The sequence below is a fragment of the Nesoenas mayeri genome (genome assembly GCF_963082525.1).
Source record: "Nesoenas mayeri genome assembly, chromosome: 7".
Classification (NCBI taxonomy): domain Eukaryota; kingdom Metazoa; phylum Chordata; class Aves; order Columbiformes; family Columbidae; genus Nesoenas; species Nesoenas mayeri.
Window position 1 is genome coordinate 31,699,099 of NC_137551.1, and position 16,127 is coordinate 31,715,225.

At 38.4% G+C, this 16,127-nt stretch overlaps 1 protein-coding gene across 1 annotated transcript in view; it reads left to right on the top strand.

Annotated features, from left to right (window-relative positions):
- The window catches only part of FHIP2A (FHF complex subunit HOOK interacting protein 2A), a 33,365-nt gene extending 17,936 nt beyond the window's left edge, over positions 1–15,429 (top strand). The window contains exons 8-17 of the mRNA XM_080348034.1: positions 547–661; positions 767–843; positions 949–1,141; positions 2,362–2,531; positions 3,402–3,545; positions 5,255–5,345; positions 6,974–7,117; positions 9,799–9,939; positions 11,006–11,109; positions 11,206–15,429. Of these exons, the coding sequence (XP_080204160.1) occupies positions 547–661; positions 767–843; positions 949–1,141; positions 2,362–2,531; positions 3,402–3,545; positions 5,255–5,345; positions 6,974–7,117; positions 9,799–9,939; positions 11,006–11,109; positions 11,206–11,311 (1,285 nt within the window). The 3' untranslated portion in view covers positions 11,312–15,429. The remainder of the gene's footprint in view (positions 1–546; positions 662–766; positions 844–948; positions 1,142–2,361; positions 2,532–3,401; positions 3,546–5,254; positions 5,346–6,973; positions 7,118–9,798; positions 9,940–11,005; positions 11,110–11,205) is intronic.
- The last annotated feature ends 698 nt before the right edge of the window (positions 15,430–16,127 follow it).

Sequence of the window (16,127 nt, forward strand, 5' to 3'; positions counted from 1 at the left end):
TTTGAAAATAGAAGAGACAAACCGACTTTAAATGGTGGTATAAATAGCTGTTGGACTGCTTTACCAAAGACAATGGTGAATTTATTATTCCATAGAGCCTTTAAATTGAGATACACGTGTTTTTCTGAAAGGTGCAATCTAGTTCAGGTATACACTGTGGGGCTGTGGTGGACTTGATTGAGGTTGTTTACAGAGTAGAGAAGAAAAATTGCCTTCATTTTATGGTTCTCTGACTACAGGAGTTACTGATTCCGTTTCTGTGGTCTTTATTTCCTGGAAGAACAGATTAGGTGATCAGTTTTCCCTTCTGACTCAAGAAATGCTTAACCAGAATTATTCTGCTGTCTATATTGTGTGTCCTTTAGCGTTCCACTGAAAACCTGTGTGATGATAGCACTGCCAGATGAGTAGACACTGTCAGAAAAGCTTTTTTCATGTTCACTTCGTTGCAAGTAGATCTTTACTTGTTCTGTTAAGTTTAATAAAAGTAAAGTCCAAGATTTTTCTGTTATTTACAGACTAAGTTTTTTTCCCTGTGTTGTCTAGTTTGGATTCCTATAGCCACAAAGAAGATGCATCTGCTTTTCCAGGGAAAAGAGCGTTGATTTCATTTCTTTCATGGTTTGACTACTGTGATCAACTCATCAAAGAAGCACAAAAGGTTTGAAATTTTTACCGACGATACAAATATATTCAGCAAATAAGTAGTTCCAGTTGTTTCTTAGCTTTTTAGTTTGAGACGCACCATTTTGTACTTTTGTTTCAGACTGCGGCTGTTGCTATGGCAAAAGCTATGCGGGAACGATTTTTCATTGATGTTTTGGAACCCCAGCTGATGCAAACGTGAGTAGCATCCTGCAAGACACAGCACAACAGAATTGGAATCAAGCTGATTTTCTTTTTTCAGCTGAAATCCACTGCATATCTGACATGAAACTTTTTGTGCAGTTCAGAGATTGGAATCCTCACATCGACTGCACTATTACATCGCATTGTTCGCCAAGTGAATTCAGACGTACTGCTGCAGGAAATAGTTTATTTTATACTTGGAGAACACAGAGAGCCGGAAACTTTGACAGACATCAACAGACATCCATTGCGACACAGATTAATTGAGCACTGTGATCATATTTCTGACGAGGTGAGAAGTGGTTACAACATAATAATGTCTGCTGGTCAGTTCTGTCTTGTGCAGAGGCTGTAAAAACATCATCGTGGGGTCTTCTCGTCTTTATGTCAGCTAACTTGTTTTGCCAAGGGAAAGAGTTCTGACTGCCAGCCCTGCAAATTCCCTTTAGAGAATGACACTGTTTTTTCCAGCTAGCACATTGTTCCCACCAATAAAGATTCTTTGCTAAATTTGCTTGCCCCTATGCATATGTAGTTGGGCTGGCTTATCGATAAGATAGGGGAAAATCAATTTCTGTAATTGCGTTTTAATTTGCGCTTTGTTATATGTTCCGTCGCACTTATTTTCCGTGTTGTGTCAATTCTGTTGTGTTATCATATAAGGTATAGTTAAAAACTTCTATTATATAAAGTAAGTGTTATCAGAGAATACACGCAGTGCTAATTGAAAGGTGATATAGTAACTTCAAGCCCTTTACACACAGTGAACATTGTTAAAATAACTGACTTGAGTAAAATCCCTCCTCAGGAGATGCTTGTTTCATTTTTTCCATGAAACAACCTCCACACTCTGCTTTTTCAAATCAAATCAAGTTTGCCTGAAATACAGATCTATGCCTTCACATATCCATTTTTTTCAGTGTGCTTACCTGCTCACCCCATCCAAATCAATTCTGTTTATAAATTAGTTGATCGTTGCAAAGCTGAGCACTCTAAAATCATCTTTAAAAACTGTCTCTGTATTACTTAAAGTCAGTCGATTTTTAAAAGCCTATATCTCCATGTAAAAATCTTAGCCTGTAGTTCTAGTCACAGTATCCCATTATTACTTTATTTTATTCTGGGTATTTATTACTAACATTCAGTCATGTTCTGTGTCTCACTGGCACAACAATAACCATCTTCCAGCATGGATCTCATTGTAATATGGAAAGCTAAGTTGTAAGTTCTCTGAATGTTCTTTGTATTGTTCTTTTGGCAGATTTTGGAACAATTCTTGTTTTACAGGAAAACAATACATCCACATATGGATTTTCAAATGTGTGTGAACTCTTCATCCGTGTTTATACCACATTCAGCATAACGATTTCCCCATTTCTCTTAGGATTTTTGCTTCCCTCCATAATGTTAATAAGTAATTGCGATATTCTAGGATGTGCAAACCAGGTATAAGGTAAAAAGTATAAGGCAGCAGTGCCTCCACTTACTGAATTTTCACTTTTTATATTGCAGATCAGCATAATGACTTTACGAATGTTTGAGCACCTTTTGCAAAAACCCAATGAGCACATTCTTTATAATTTGGTTCTGAGAAATTTAGAAGAAAGAAACTATATGGAATACAAGCCTCTCTGTCAAGAAGATAAAGATGTGGTAGAGAATGGACAGATTGCAGGAGCAGTGTAAGTTTCTTTTTTAAGGGAAGTGTTCACAACAGCTAACTTGGATCCTTATTTTTAGAAGAAAACAGTTGGCTTTTTTTCAGTAATTGAAAGAAAAGTGAGCACAGATAGCACTTTGCTCTATGTATTAATCCATATACATAAAGTAATACAGAAATTATTATATCAGCAACTGATGGAAATTGGTAGAACTGTAACAGCAAGCTAAAATTATCAAAAGCCTCTTTCCTGAACAATAGGCACCCAAAGGTCTTCATGTATCAATTTACTTAGGCCTCTACCTAGCATAAGTCTATACATACTTGTATTATTTTCAATAAGATCATTCCTGAAAGTCAGTCACTTGGGTTTCTTGCTTATATTTATGTTCTGGAACAATTTTTTGATGGAAGAACTTTTCTGGGACACTTTACATAAAATCTTTTTAAAGACCCTATGTGACTCTTGTAACTCCTGTTTTTTTTACTGATGGAGGGGTAAGGACTAGTCACACCAGCTATTTTAGGCATCTTCATTTAGATATTTCTGAGTTATATAAAATAATGATAAGGTTTCCTGGAGTGTAACTCTCTGTCATGTAAAAAATGTGAGTTTGAGTGATATAATGCAGTGATCTTGTAGGAGTCAAAAATCTCTACTACAATATGTTGTTCAGATCAAGAAGTTAGGATTTTCTTCAAAATGAAGTTTGTAAAGGTTCATGTCTCTGTATATTAGTTAGATAAAGAGATGTGCATGTGATAGTGTTCTGGAAAACATCCCAGTTGCTCAGAGAAGAAAAATAGAAAGCATGCCTTTTGACCCAGAGATTTACATACCTTCCATAACATTCTGTGCATGATTATGTTTTTGTCTACTATAATCTTACAGAGACCTAGAGGAAGATCCGTTATTTACTGATCTGTCTCCAGACAACACGTTGTCAACTCAGGAGTGGCTCAGTGCTTCTCCACCTGCCAGTCCAGAACATCCAAGAAATGATGGGAAGACTGAAGTTCATAAAATTGTAAATAGGTAAGTTGAAACAAACACTTAAAGAAAAGTCTGAATGTGTGGGTGTCTGCACATACTGTGCAAATTAAATGTACTCTGTAATTGGTGTTATTCTGTGCCAGCTGGTAAAATGACTCCACAGAAGGAAATTATGTGGCATTTTATCAGCAAGCGACTCCTGAAAGATAAGAGCTTACAATGAGTAAAAATAATTCAACATTAAAGAGAAAAAAGGAAGAACTTTATAGCTAATAGTGTAGTTGAATACTCAGAATTAATGGTGAAAGCCTCATTGATTATAAAACTTTCTTTTCTCAAAAAAAAAATGCTATGTTTAATCTGCTGTTACAGGACTTTACCTTCCTGGAGAAGTATGGGGAGTCTTGCTATAAATGTTTTTGGGGAAAAAAGCCCTCTAACTTCCTAATCTTTCTTAAACCCATATATAAAAGTAAATAATTGCCATTCTAGAGATAACCTTCTGTTCCCCTGAAAATCAAGAGGCGTCTCTGTCACCTGTAACACACCTCTGTGCATGTTGCACATCCTGCAAATTGGATATTGCCAAGAGGAGCGGCTCCGCTCTAAGCAACTTAGTGATGTAATTATCTTAGCGACTAATATTAGGACAAACACTGTTTGCTCTGTTAGTACACGGTAGCAAAGCAGCGCTGGTATTTCAGTGCTGACCTATCTACTTATCCAGAAATAATCGAAGGTGTTAGGCAAAGGAAGCAAGGAACCTGAGGGCAGGCAGCAGAAGATGGCATTGTCTCTTCTTGCCCTTTTCCTCTGGTACTGTTATATATAGTTATGGTGGACATGATTTGGAGCAGAGATGCAAAGAACAGCCTCCTAAATTCACCCCGTGTCATCTCCTTCAGTGAACAGAAATGTTTTCAGCATCTGCAGTGCTTTGCAAATTTGTATTTTGTCAGATAAGATGAACTCCATACGAAAAGTCACCTATTACATATTTCTGCATATAAATATTTCGGGAGCTTCCAGCAGTTCCTGGGGCGTGGAGAAAGCTGAAATTTAGAAACAGAGCCCAAAGACTGAGTTTTATTCTGCTGTCCAGAAATTTTAGGGCTTTATTGTTTAAAGACAGTTCCTCTGTCATAAAATTCAGAATTTCCTGACACTTTTTAGGTCTGATATTGGTGAAGTAATAAGAACGTAGAGTTTTTGCACTACATACCTGGTAAAGGCAATGTTATGTGTAACTGGGACATTTATAGGCAAATATTTATGTTCCTAGATGTTTGTTTTTTACCAGAACAAACTATGGTAAATAAAACTGCCTGTGCAGTAGGTTAAGAGGAATTTTAACTGCAATTCTCCTTCTCCTTTTGCTCATTTATTCCCCAGTAGATTTTCTATGCACTGTAGTAAGATTGAGTGTGACCTTTAGCAAATACTTGACCTGGTTATAAATATTCCTGTTCATCTCCATTCTGTCTGCTAATTCTCAGAAAATGTTTCCACTGAGATTTTTACCTCTAGTGCTAGATATGAAAGTTCTGAAGTATATATCTTGTTATTACGAGCAGTAGTTAGAATAGATGCACTTATGTATTCTCTGCTCTTCACATAAAGTTACGGTAGAATCTGTGGATTAATTGGCCAGACAATTCGGTATTGTGTACACTGCTACGAATGGTGAGCAAGTATTGATCTGGTGCTCTGTGGATTGTAGATATTCATTAATGTACTTATTTTCTCTTTAGTTTCCTCTGTCTTGTACCTGATGAAGCGAAGTCATCGTACCACGTGGAGGGTACAGGTTATGACACTTACCTCAGAGATGCCCACAGACAAGTAAGTCAGTGAAGTCTTCCTGAGTCCTTGAGAAGTTGAAATGCTATGAGTATATACGAACGATTCTATAAATAGTCCTACTAAATGCATCTTTAGGTAATGGAAGATAGGAAAATTCAATTTTTATTTTCTAATGAAAATTTACCTTTGGAGATCTTTTGGCGGTGAATCCACCTTGTATTACTCCAGTGGGAATGATGGATGAGATTAAATGCATTAATATTCATATAACAAATACGTTCAGAATTCTATCTGAACTGCAGATAGATTCTTAATTTGCTTTTGCATTTATCTGCATTCTCTTGGAGAATCGCCTGCCAAGCTGTTTGAAAGGACTAAAGGGAAATTAAAATGCTGCATAGTAGTTATGCAATCTGGGACTTAAAAAATAAAGGCTCATCACAGGGAATGCGCAGCCTAAGGCATTCAGGTTTGAAGTTGGGAGTGTTGGTAGGTAGAGAAAGGTGTTTGATTTCTAGTTTTGAAATAAATGCAGGTTTTGTTCTTACAAACAATCTAAAGTTTCCTTGGTCAAAGGACAATCACCGTATATTTGCAGCTTTCTTATTGAAGCCCTGTCCTTCTAAAATAAAAATAATGCAAGGGAGTAGAGTAACTGAGAGAGCTATATTTAGTAGGCACTATTATATTCCATAAATATTCCATAACCTCTGACTTACAATATCAGCAGTTTAAGGTGGGAAGCTTGAATTTCAGTACTTATTATATCGTTTTATCTGTAGTCTGAGGAGAAAGAAAATAGAAAATAGGGAGACAAAGGTTGATGTAAAATTCCCGTGTTCTATTCTTGGATGCCAGAAAACACATATCATCTTTGTATTTCTTTCGTGCCTTGGGAAAAAGAGTATTCTGGGAGTTATTAGAGAACAGAATTGGTTTCTATCAGTTCCTGACAATGATATGGCTACTCTTAAAATATTTCCCCCCTAAGAATAGCAGCCTATTGCTGCTATTACATCCAAATAGCTGTTCTGCTTCCATATTTCTATTCCTGGAAGCCTGCACAAGTAGGTAATGTACATGCAGTGCAGAATTTCTGGGTCTGTTTTGTCTCTCTCTTGCTACTGTTTGTTCCTGGGTTCTGTATTTTCACTGCTCTAACCTGTGCTCCTTTCAAGGTGTAATTCCTGGAAAGTGAGACATCAGGCAGCCCACAGCAAACCAGAGGCAGAGCCTGAGAAAGTCTGGTTTGAGTGATAGGAAACAGAGAGGGGAGAGAAAGCCCTGACGTAGTTTTCATTTGGATCTCCTGCAGATACACCTGCCTTTCATCTCCTGGGAATTAGGGAGCAGTATCAATTGGATAGCGAGATAAACTACACGTAATACAGTGAAAGTGGGGTAATGGACTGAGAAAAAGAATGTATACGAATGCAATTCTTGTTCTCCACTCATTGTTTCTGAAGCTACCCTAATAGCATGAATGTCAAGAAGAAAATGAGGTGCCTGCGTAGAAACGGATAGCATTTACATTAGAGTGACATTTCTTTTTGAACTTAGAGTTATTATTTAGCTACAGATTATGGTTTTAAGGTGTATGACTATTAAAAGGAAATTAAATTGTTTCCATGGAGGTTTGAGTCTTTTTTCTTCACTACTCTTTTTAGTTCCGGGATTATTGTGTCGTCTGTTTACGGTGGGAGTGGCCTGGATATCCCACATCTTTGGAAAAGTGCAATTTAGAAGCACCATTTTTTGAAGGACACTTCTTGAAAGTCCTGTTTGAAAGAATGGGCAGAATTCTTGATCAGGTAAGAAAAAGCAGGTTATGAGTTCCATTTCTGATACTTTCATCACTACTAAAGGACTAATCTCCATAAGGTCCCATGTATTCTCATCACACAGATGTCCATTGAGCATCATATGAATGTTATTGTGTAATGTCCCAAGTGCTTGGTAGCAGGTCTCTGTAGATTGCAGGATGTTACAGTGATCAGTGTTATTCAACAAAAGCAGAGAACAAAAACTCTCTTATCTTTGTTAGCCACCATTTGTGTACCACATGTTTTCTTGACCAGAAATATCATTTAAATTGATGAGTAACAAGATAGTATCTTTAAGATAAAAGATGAAGATAAGATAGTATCTGAGGAATCCTTCAGTACTAGCATCACTGGTTCTGCTTCATTTTCTGGCATTTACACTGAGAAAGCATCTACATTTTTCAGCAAATAACATATTGTACAGCTCCTTAGTGCAACATTTCAGTGAACTTCAGTGTCACTTCTATGGAGCTGAATGTTTCATAAGAATTTTGTAAGAATTTTCTGAACTGCAAATTTTGCTGGTTTTAAACCTTTTTAGTTACAGAGAATTTTTTAGGATGTTATCTGATAGAAGGCTGTCTAACTGAGTCTGCTGACATATGGACAGAAATAAAAGCTCTATGTGAAGAAGCAGCTTTCCTTAATGCTCTCAATTAGTTCACATCACAACAGCAATCTGTCTGAACAAGGCAGCACGTGTTACTAGTTGCTTTCCTTCTCTTCTTGTGAAAACCAAATAATGCTCACGGCTTCAAAGCTTCCTAATGAATTGACTGACTCAGACAACTTTAAAAACCTTCTACAGTTCAGCGAGGTAGACAGTGGAATGGATTTATGGAAGGAATTTGTGTCTCTGTCTGCAGAGTAACTTTTCCACAATAACTCAAGATGTAGTGATCTCTATTACCTCTAACATCTCCGGTCCAGGGGCTGAGAGCTTCATGGGTTAGATTGGAATGAATCTGTTGCTGGAATACCAAGTGCAGAAGTAACCGCTACTGACTGGGGGAAATATGTGCTTTCACTTCATAAGATCTGTAAGACAACTCCCTTTGCAATGCAACAGTGTGTGGTGATGAATTCAGGAGTGAGGTACCTAAATATTAGTTAGGTGCCCACCTCTAGTCAGTGGAAATTTTGTCAGAACAGCCCCGCTATCTCTGGAGCTGTTAGACTGAAAAGCAAATCTGTTTTACTGTGAAGTGAATCACCATCTCAGCTTCCTTGACTCTGTTGACTGGAAGCTTGACTCAGTTGCCTGAGCTATCTGTTGCCATTTTTGTGGTGCTCAAGATATTCCCACAAGCTTGTAGTTACAACAGAGATCTTGCAGGATCCACCCTCTGTGGAACCATCAACAGACCAGCAGATGCTCTTGAGAGCCTGAGATGACATGAGATAGTTGTGTGTAGGCAAGTGTATGAAGTGTCAGATCTTTGTTGAGTAGGCTAATGTGAGCTTAAAGACATGTAGACCAATCTAAATGTATCTGTCTTAATCTGAAGCTGAATTCTTCCAAATCTTGCAGTCTGGAAAAGGGAAGAATCTGTTCTCTGATTCTTCAACGGGATGCTAACTTTTGAGCATTAAGATGATAATTTGAGGCCAAGAAATCATCCTCTTCTAGATGTGATTATGCCACTGAGGATGTTACTGCTGGTGTGCAGTCAAAGGGATCAAGTGAAGGCCTTGTAATCCACTTCAGGTGAAACAAACAAGATTAAGTTAAACCATCTGGGTGTCGGTAACATCTTCAGAACCATGTAGGTGTGTACAAGGGGAATGTCTGTCCATCTCTTGTCAACGTCATCTGTTCCACCACTGAACAGATAGAAGGAAATTCCACTAGTTTGCAAGCTTGGGGCCGAGTTAAAATGTCAGCTTGTTTTCACTGTGATGAGAAAATCAAAGATGGAAAAAAAAAAGTACTCGGAACACAAGCTATGGTGAAAATACTTGCTTTTATGGAAATTAGTTTCTCAGTAGAATTAAAATCCTTTAAGCTAGTCATTATTTTTTTCCTAGAAAGTTAGGTAGTGTTTTTTTCCTTATGACTGATCAGCGTCTTCCAGCATCTGAGTGTTGCCTCTCCCATGTGGTTGGTTAGGGAAGGAGGTAGAGAAGAAGCTCAGAATTTCATGCTGCCTTCTCAGGACTGTCTCATCTCGCATAGGATGCTGCCACAAGATGACCAGGCCTTCTGCAATGGTTCTCTCCAAGAAAAAAGCAAGTAGGAGAGGTGGAGAGAAATGCCACATTAGCTGTAAACATGGATTTGTGTGTCTCAATTTCCTGAGCTCATACACTTCACAGTTATACAGCAGAAGCAAGCAGATGTTCAATCTAGGCTGATTTTGTGCTGTTTGTTTAGTTACTGAGCTGAAGATATATCTTAAAGGAAGAGGACTTATCCTACAGTAAACAAGTGTGCAAGAAGTTCAAGTGGTTGTAGCAGTTACGGAGATAATAGCATTTAATGACTAACTTTCATATTCACATCAGTCCTGTTGTGGAAAGCAGAGGTTTTGGGCTTGTCTTCTAATCTAACTTTTTATCTTTATATATTCATATCCCTGTGCATAAGGTTGTGGTAGTTAAATAAACACTGGCTTGATGAAAAGAAGCCAGCATGAAGTAACTGAGCCCTGTGTTTCCTTTCTTTGCAGCCCTATGATGTAAATTTACAAGTTACGTCAGTGTTGTCCAAACTGTCCTTATTTCCCCATCCTCATATACATGAATACCTTTTGGATCCTTATGTAAACCTGGCGTCTGGCTGCAGGTCTCTCTTCTCTGTCATTGTCAGGGTGAGTAAACACACAGTTAATATTTACATGTGGCTGTACAGCAGTGATGTATTTACTAACTTTGTAGTCAGTGGTGGTTGCTGCTGGCTAGTTTAAGTTGGCGAATGGCTTATCACTGAACATAGATACTTATGCTCTTAATTTGAACATCAGAATTATGGATTTTCTACCAAAAACATTGGAAAATGTATTTCTCAGCATTTATTTTCATTCTGCGTGTCTTGAAAGTTGTTCGTTTGCTTAGTTTCATTGTGTATATGCAAAATCACCCCTCTGGCAATGATATTGCTTTAAACTGGATTCGGTCACATCGTTGTCACTTGCAGGCGATGTCAGGTAGTGCTGTAAGAACAGGCCAAGTGCTGATTTGCACCAGGTTCACACACAGGCAAAGGACACTCCTGAGTATTTTGTGCCGTGATGTGTATCTCTGTTCATCCTATTTTTCTTTCTGTTTCTGATGCTGACGTCCTGGATTTTTCAGAAGTCCCTTTCCTTCCTTTCCCTCTCGGATTCCATCTCTTCCTGCCAGAGCTGCATCCTACAAGTGCTGGCTGAGTGCCTGTCACACTGCGGCTTCTCAGTCAGAGATCCCTTCCCTGCCCCACGCACCAGCTGTTATTAAGCTGGTCGGAAGCCTATTAATGGTCCTTGCCCAGTACTAATGGAGGGCTTACCTCCCTTTTTCCCAGCAGTCCTCCCCATTTCAAAATATAATCTTCACTCTCTCCCTTTGTGCTTTCCCGAAACCCAGGAATTTACTGGTCAATTGCCTACATCAACATTTACTAAGACAAATTAATTGTTGGCATAATTAAAATAAGTCATACCATTTGTGGCAACAGCTAGTAAGGCTCAAGAGTTCCTGCCCATTTGGATCTCTTTACTTTCTGCACCCACTTACCCTTTTTTGGGGCAGAGCAGATACTCTGCGTGTTGTTTTGTGAGCCTGTGAGGATGCTGACGTGGCTCTGCATCCTGGGCACTGGAGGCTGCCAGTTCACCTTGCTACCGAGCACACTTCGAAGGTGTTAACTTTGTGTGTTGATGACATTATGCTCCACAGGTCGTTGGGGACCTCATGATTAGAATCCAGCGCATCCCAGATTTCACTCCCAAACTTCTGCTGGTCAGAAAACGCCTTTTGGGCCTGGAGCCAGAAGGGCCCATGTGAGTAAATACACTGCATATTCTCCAAGACTCGCGGCTGGTTTTTCTGTGTGCCAGTCTTGATTCTCTGCTGATTTTTTTGTTTCTCTTTCTCAGCATTGACCACATGACGTTACTAGAGGGCGTGATTGTGCTGGAAGAATTCTGCAAAGAGCTGGCAGCCATTGCCTTTGTGAAGTATCATGCCTCGTCTACACCATGAGCAGCCTTGATGAGTAGCCAGGCTGTAAAAGCACCCAGCCTGTTTCAGACTATTGACAATACCTAGAGAAAAGGAGGTGATGCCTCCTGGCAAAGTGTCGGTTGGCAGAATTGGAAGAGAAGTTACTCCCACCAGGTGTTGACATCGCAATAGAGAGGGATTCAAATGGACCTAGAATATGATGGAAGGTGTTTGGGGATAAACCAATACATAGCATTTCTAGCCACTGTGTGAAGAGCTGCAAAAGCTGCATGAAGAACCACAGACATCAGACCTTGGTTATTCTGTTATAATGACAATGTTTAGAGAGTTGAGTCTTTTGTATGTTCTGGGGCTCACACACGCCAATTTGCTTTTTGTGACCATGTTACTTTTAAAAAGCAAATTAATTTTCTAACATTTTTATGTCTTAATTCTTTTTCTTTTCAGTTGGATACAGGAAAGGAAATCACAACTATAGTTGCAATGTATGTTATTAAAAATGAAGAGGTTAAAAAAAATCCATCAATCCATAAACAGTGGGATATATTAATGAGGGATCATATTTGTTTTGGTGAATCTTAAGGACAACTCTGAGACTAATTCCCCAATGGAATACTCCAGGAGATATATCAGTATAAAATCAATACTAATGGAATTAATCCTGATTCAGCATCACAACCATAACAAATATATCTGAAGTGTACGTGTTTCTGGTATGTTTGTCTGTGTCATTCCAAGTGATTGCTCTTCAGGTCATCTGTGTAACTAGATTTGCTTTAGGTTTCTGCCTGTGAACTCCAGTTGCTTTGGCTCATGTCACCTTTACAGGGAAGTTAATTGTAGGTCATTAGTAGTTGTTGTTGAAACAGTATTTTTAATTTCTTTTAAATTTATATTTAGCCTGAATTGGCTTAAGAATCTTTTGTGCCTTGAAAACTGGCAGCATAAACATTCTGTCATTTTTTGAAATGTTTTGATTGCTTATCTAACCATTGCAGTAGTGCTCAGCAAAAGATTGACTGATGCCAATTCAGTTAAAGCATTGATACCATATATAGGACCAAAATTTACACCTTCTTTTCCTAGTGCTGGGACGCAGAAATGTCTCTCAGTGAATCTTTTTCAATATGAATACTATCAGCCAGGGCAGGCGTTTGCATTGCAAATGTTCGGACTTCAGAGTGCTTTGCTTCTATTCCTCCAGCGTGAAGGGTGCTGCAGCCTGCGCTTCCCCCAGTGCCACCTCTGCACCGCACGTTCAGGTGTCCGCGCTTTAACCTTCAGGTGACACTGAGGGACTTGGATGAGAGGCCTGTCCTGCTCTCCACACAGATGTGTGGTCCCTCTTTCCCCTCCTATAAATATCATAGCGTAGGCAGGCAAGGTGGAGTTGAGCTCCTTGTGTTTATATTGTATTCGTTTGTCTTTCCTACCATCCCATTTGCACCGCTAATCACATTTCAGATGTGATTGCTCATACACAAATAGGGACTAATTTACTTGGTCACTAGAATTTTTCTGGATTTACATGAAACAGATTCTGCTCTGAATCCATGCCTTTGAGGGTTCTATTATTTTTTTAATATTTATGGAACCTGGATGTTGAGAAGCCTCAATTTAGCAGGTTAATGAAAACAGTGTCACAGTTAATGGGCTATATTTATTCCTATCACAGCAGTGAAGAGGGTCCAGCTGTAAAAGCTTCCAGTACAGGTTCAGCTGGAGAGAGCAGTTCTGGAACCAGGGAAATATTCTGGCAGGTAAATCTTGTATTCACTGGCTCCCTATACTGGGAGGCTTTTGTACAAAGCGTTGCATTTATCTGGCAAACAAAAGCGTGTTTTACTTCCTCACCTCCTTTTTTTGTGAAATTTAGCCCCAAAGTGTTTTCAGGTCAAAGTAGCATAGTAGGATAAAGATTAAAAAGTGACACTTGCTTCATTTTTGTTCTTCAGAAACGTAACTTGAAAGTAGCAAATAATTTTTAGCAATGTGTATTGCAGTCAGTCCATATTAGAAGCTTTGTTAATGTACACATAGTTTAGAACACGTAAATGTCTATGCAGAGGATGTTGAATACATACATTTATTATAAATAAGGTCCAGGTTCAGCAAAGCAGTTAAACCTAAGCTTCATTTCAATAATTTTATTCCTAAATCACAATTTCTTACATGAACAAAGCTAAGCTGTTGAGCACAAATGTTGATGCTTTCCTGAATTTGGGTCTTTGTTGGTTTTGCTTGAGTTTCATTACTTTTTCCTCAAATTTTTCTATCTTTATTATTTATTTTTTTAAAGTGTATGTTCCAGAATACTTCTAATGTCTCAATTTCAGTGGAAACTGGAAGTGATATTATTACTATAAACAAAAGTGAGAGAAATATTAAACGAAATCAGCAAGAGTACTCCAAGTAATACAACAATTTATAAAGCCGTTCAAGAGATGCCTGTTCTCAAATGAAAGCAGTAACATCACGGCTTTTGTCGTTGTTTTCAGTGATACCTGAGCTCATGACGCTGAGGAGTTGTATCAATCAGCTGCTGGAAAGACTGCTGCAACCTCTATGCCATTTAATGCAAAACAGTCTGCTGAGCTGGAAACATAATTTCTTCATGCTTGTCCATGAGAAAAAGTAGGTAGATAGAGCTATAAACACTCTTAAGTTCAGCATATTATTGTTCAGTCTCCAGCAACACTGCTGATGTTCTTGCAAACTAAATGTTATTTAGTTGATAAGACATGGACCCATCCTGATGGAAGTGAAGCAATCCAAGTTGTTTTGGCCTAAATGGCTTTTGTGAGTGCTGCCTACAAGCCCTTAATTACCGTATATGATGACAATGACCTTTATTTTTGTAAAAGTGATTTAATCTTCCCTCAGAGATGCAACTCGTTTAATTATTTTTTTGTGGTGATATTTTTCATGCACTTTTTTTCAAAAAAAAAAGAAAAGGTTAGAAGTTAGTTCAAGGTCCATGTTTTCACCTTTCCAATCTATGCATGTCATTGAGGTGCCCATTTTGTTTCTGTGTGCGTGTTTGTATGTGGTTATTTATTACCCAGAAATGGACCCTGAGAAAAGACGTGGCCTGAAGTTCACAGCATATGCATGTCCCGCAGATGTCAGTGGGAAATGCAAGTGCTTATCACCTTAGAGAATACGGCCATTAGTATTAGATTGAAATACTTGAGAGGTAATACTAGAGTATTTTTTTTAATTTCAAAAAGCAGATCCAAACCACATTTTAACCCTGATGCACATGTGTGTAAATAGGCACATTTTTTACTTCTTTTCCATTTACAGTATGTATTTGATTTAGACTCCAATATAGAAAATTTTGTAATAAGCCATGTGCTAACTCTGGTAGAACAAGTTTGTCCTTAGTTTCTCATATGATTGTAATATTCCTGGTAATCAGATCCTGTCTGTGTAATGTTCTTACTATGTATTTGTCTGTGCAATATAAAAGCTGTGATTTGATACACAGCTTGAGTCTGGTTGTACATCACCTATGTATATATATACATATATATATAAGGACCAGAATCCCGAGCTTACTTACACTACGATTAGTGTAAGGATTGTTGCACTTGATTTTACAGGGCACAAGTAATCATGGAATGGCTTTGTAAATGCATGGTAATTTCTACCATAACCTGCTGGGTAATTTCACAAATGACGTTTTACTAGTGCTATTTGTCTTGCTGTAAGAAATACTAAACCGAAGTGCTACGTAAAATGGAAGGATTATGTCATAGACTTGGGGCTACATGGAAAATCCATATCTGATATTGTGTATCATGCAAGGTTTTCAAGCCATGATCCTCAGTACTTTCTGTGCCCTGTAAAATAGTGTAACTATATAAAATCTCTATCCTTGTTTTGCCTCCTGCCTTGTTTACATTAAACAGAGGATATTCAGTAAAATTTTTCTATTAAACTTTGTGTAGGTCACTTACTGAGCGTGTTGCCAAGGTTTCGCGGGTTTGGGATTAACAATGAAGAATTGTTGAAACAGCCACATTACCAGACGTACAATAATAAGTTTTATGAAGGAGGTTGTGATCAATTCCAACTTTTTGTGCAAAAAAAATGCATGGAGGATTAAAAGGGATATTCTCAAAATAAATTAATTTCAATGAAGCCACTGCTTCTGTTATTACAGAATCCATAATAGGTTTTGTATGGATGACCTTGAGACAGAAAATGTGTTAACATTTTCCATCATGCCTTTGATCCTTAAGTCCTTTCATTTCTTGTGAGTCTGTCACTGCAGCATCTGCTGGGATAAACCTCATTCCTGTACGGTGCTGCAGCTCACGGCGGGGGCTGGGAGGGAATCAGCTCGTTCTGGCCCATCAACAGTGGGAGCAAAAGGAAATGGCCAGACTTGAGTCACCCTAACGCAGATTCACGTCTGATCTTCCCGAAAACCCTGATACCTATCGAGGCTGCAGCTCGTCAAGACCTTGGTTTTCTATTGCATTTGAGCGCAGAGTGTGTCAGTCACAACATGAGCTTATTGAATTGGATAGAAATGTCATGTACGTGAGTAAGCATTGTTTCTTCCTTCAGGCCCTTTGAGGAATGCTTTTAGACATATGTTTTTATATATTTTAAAATTGTATTTGTTGGGTATCTTTTCTTAGTATCTCATCTAGTTTTGATGTCCTTGAAGTTTTCCTCAGCTTTTCAAAAATCTCATTGCATCGTAAGATCCCCTCTGAGGGCTCCACTTGGATGTTAAGCTGCTTCTCCTTCTCAGTATTTAGCAGCTGCAAGTGCTCTTGCATCTTTTACAAGAGAGCTACAGCAAGATGATACACTTGAC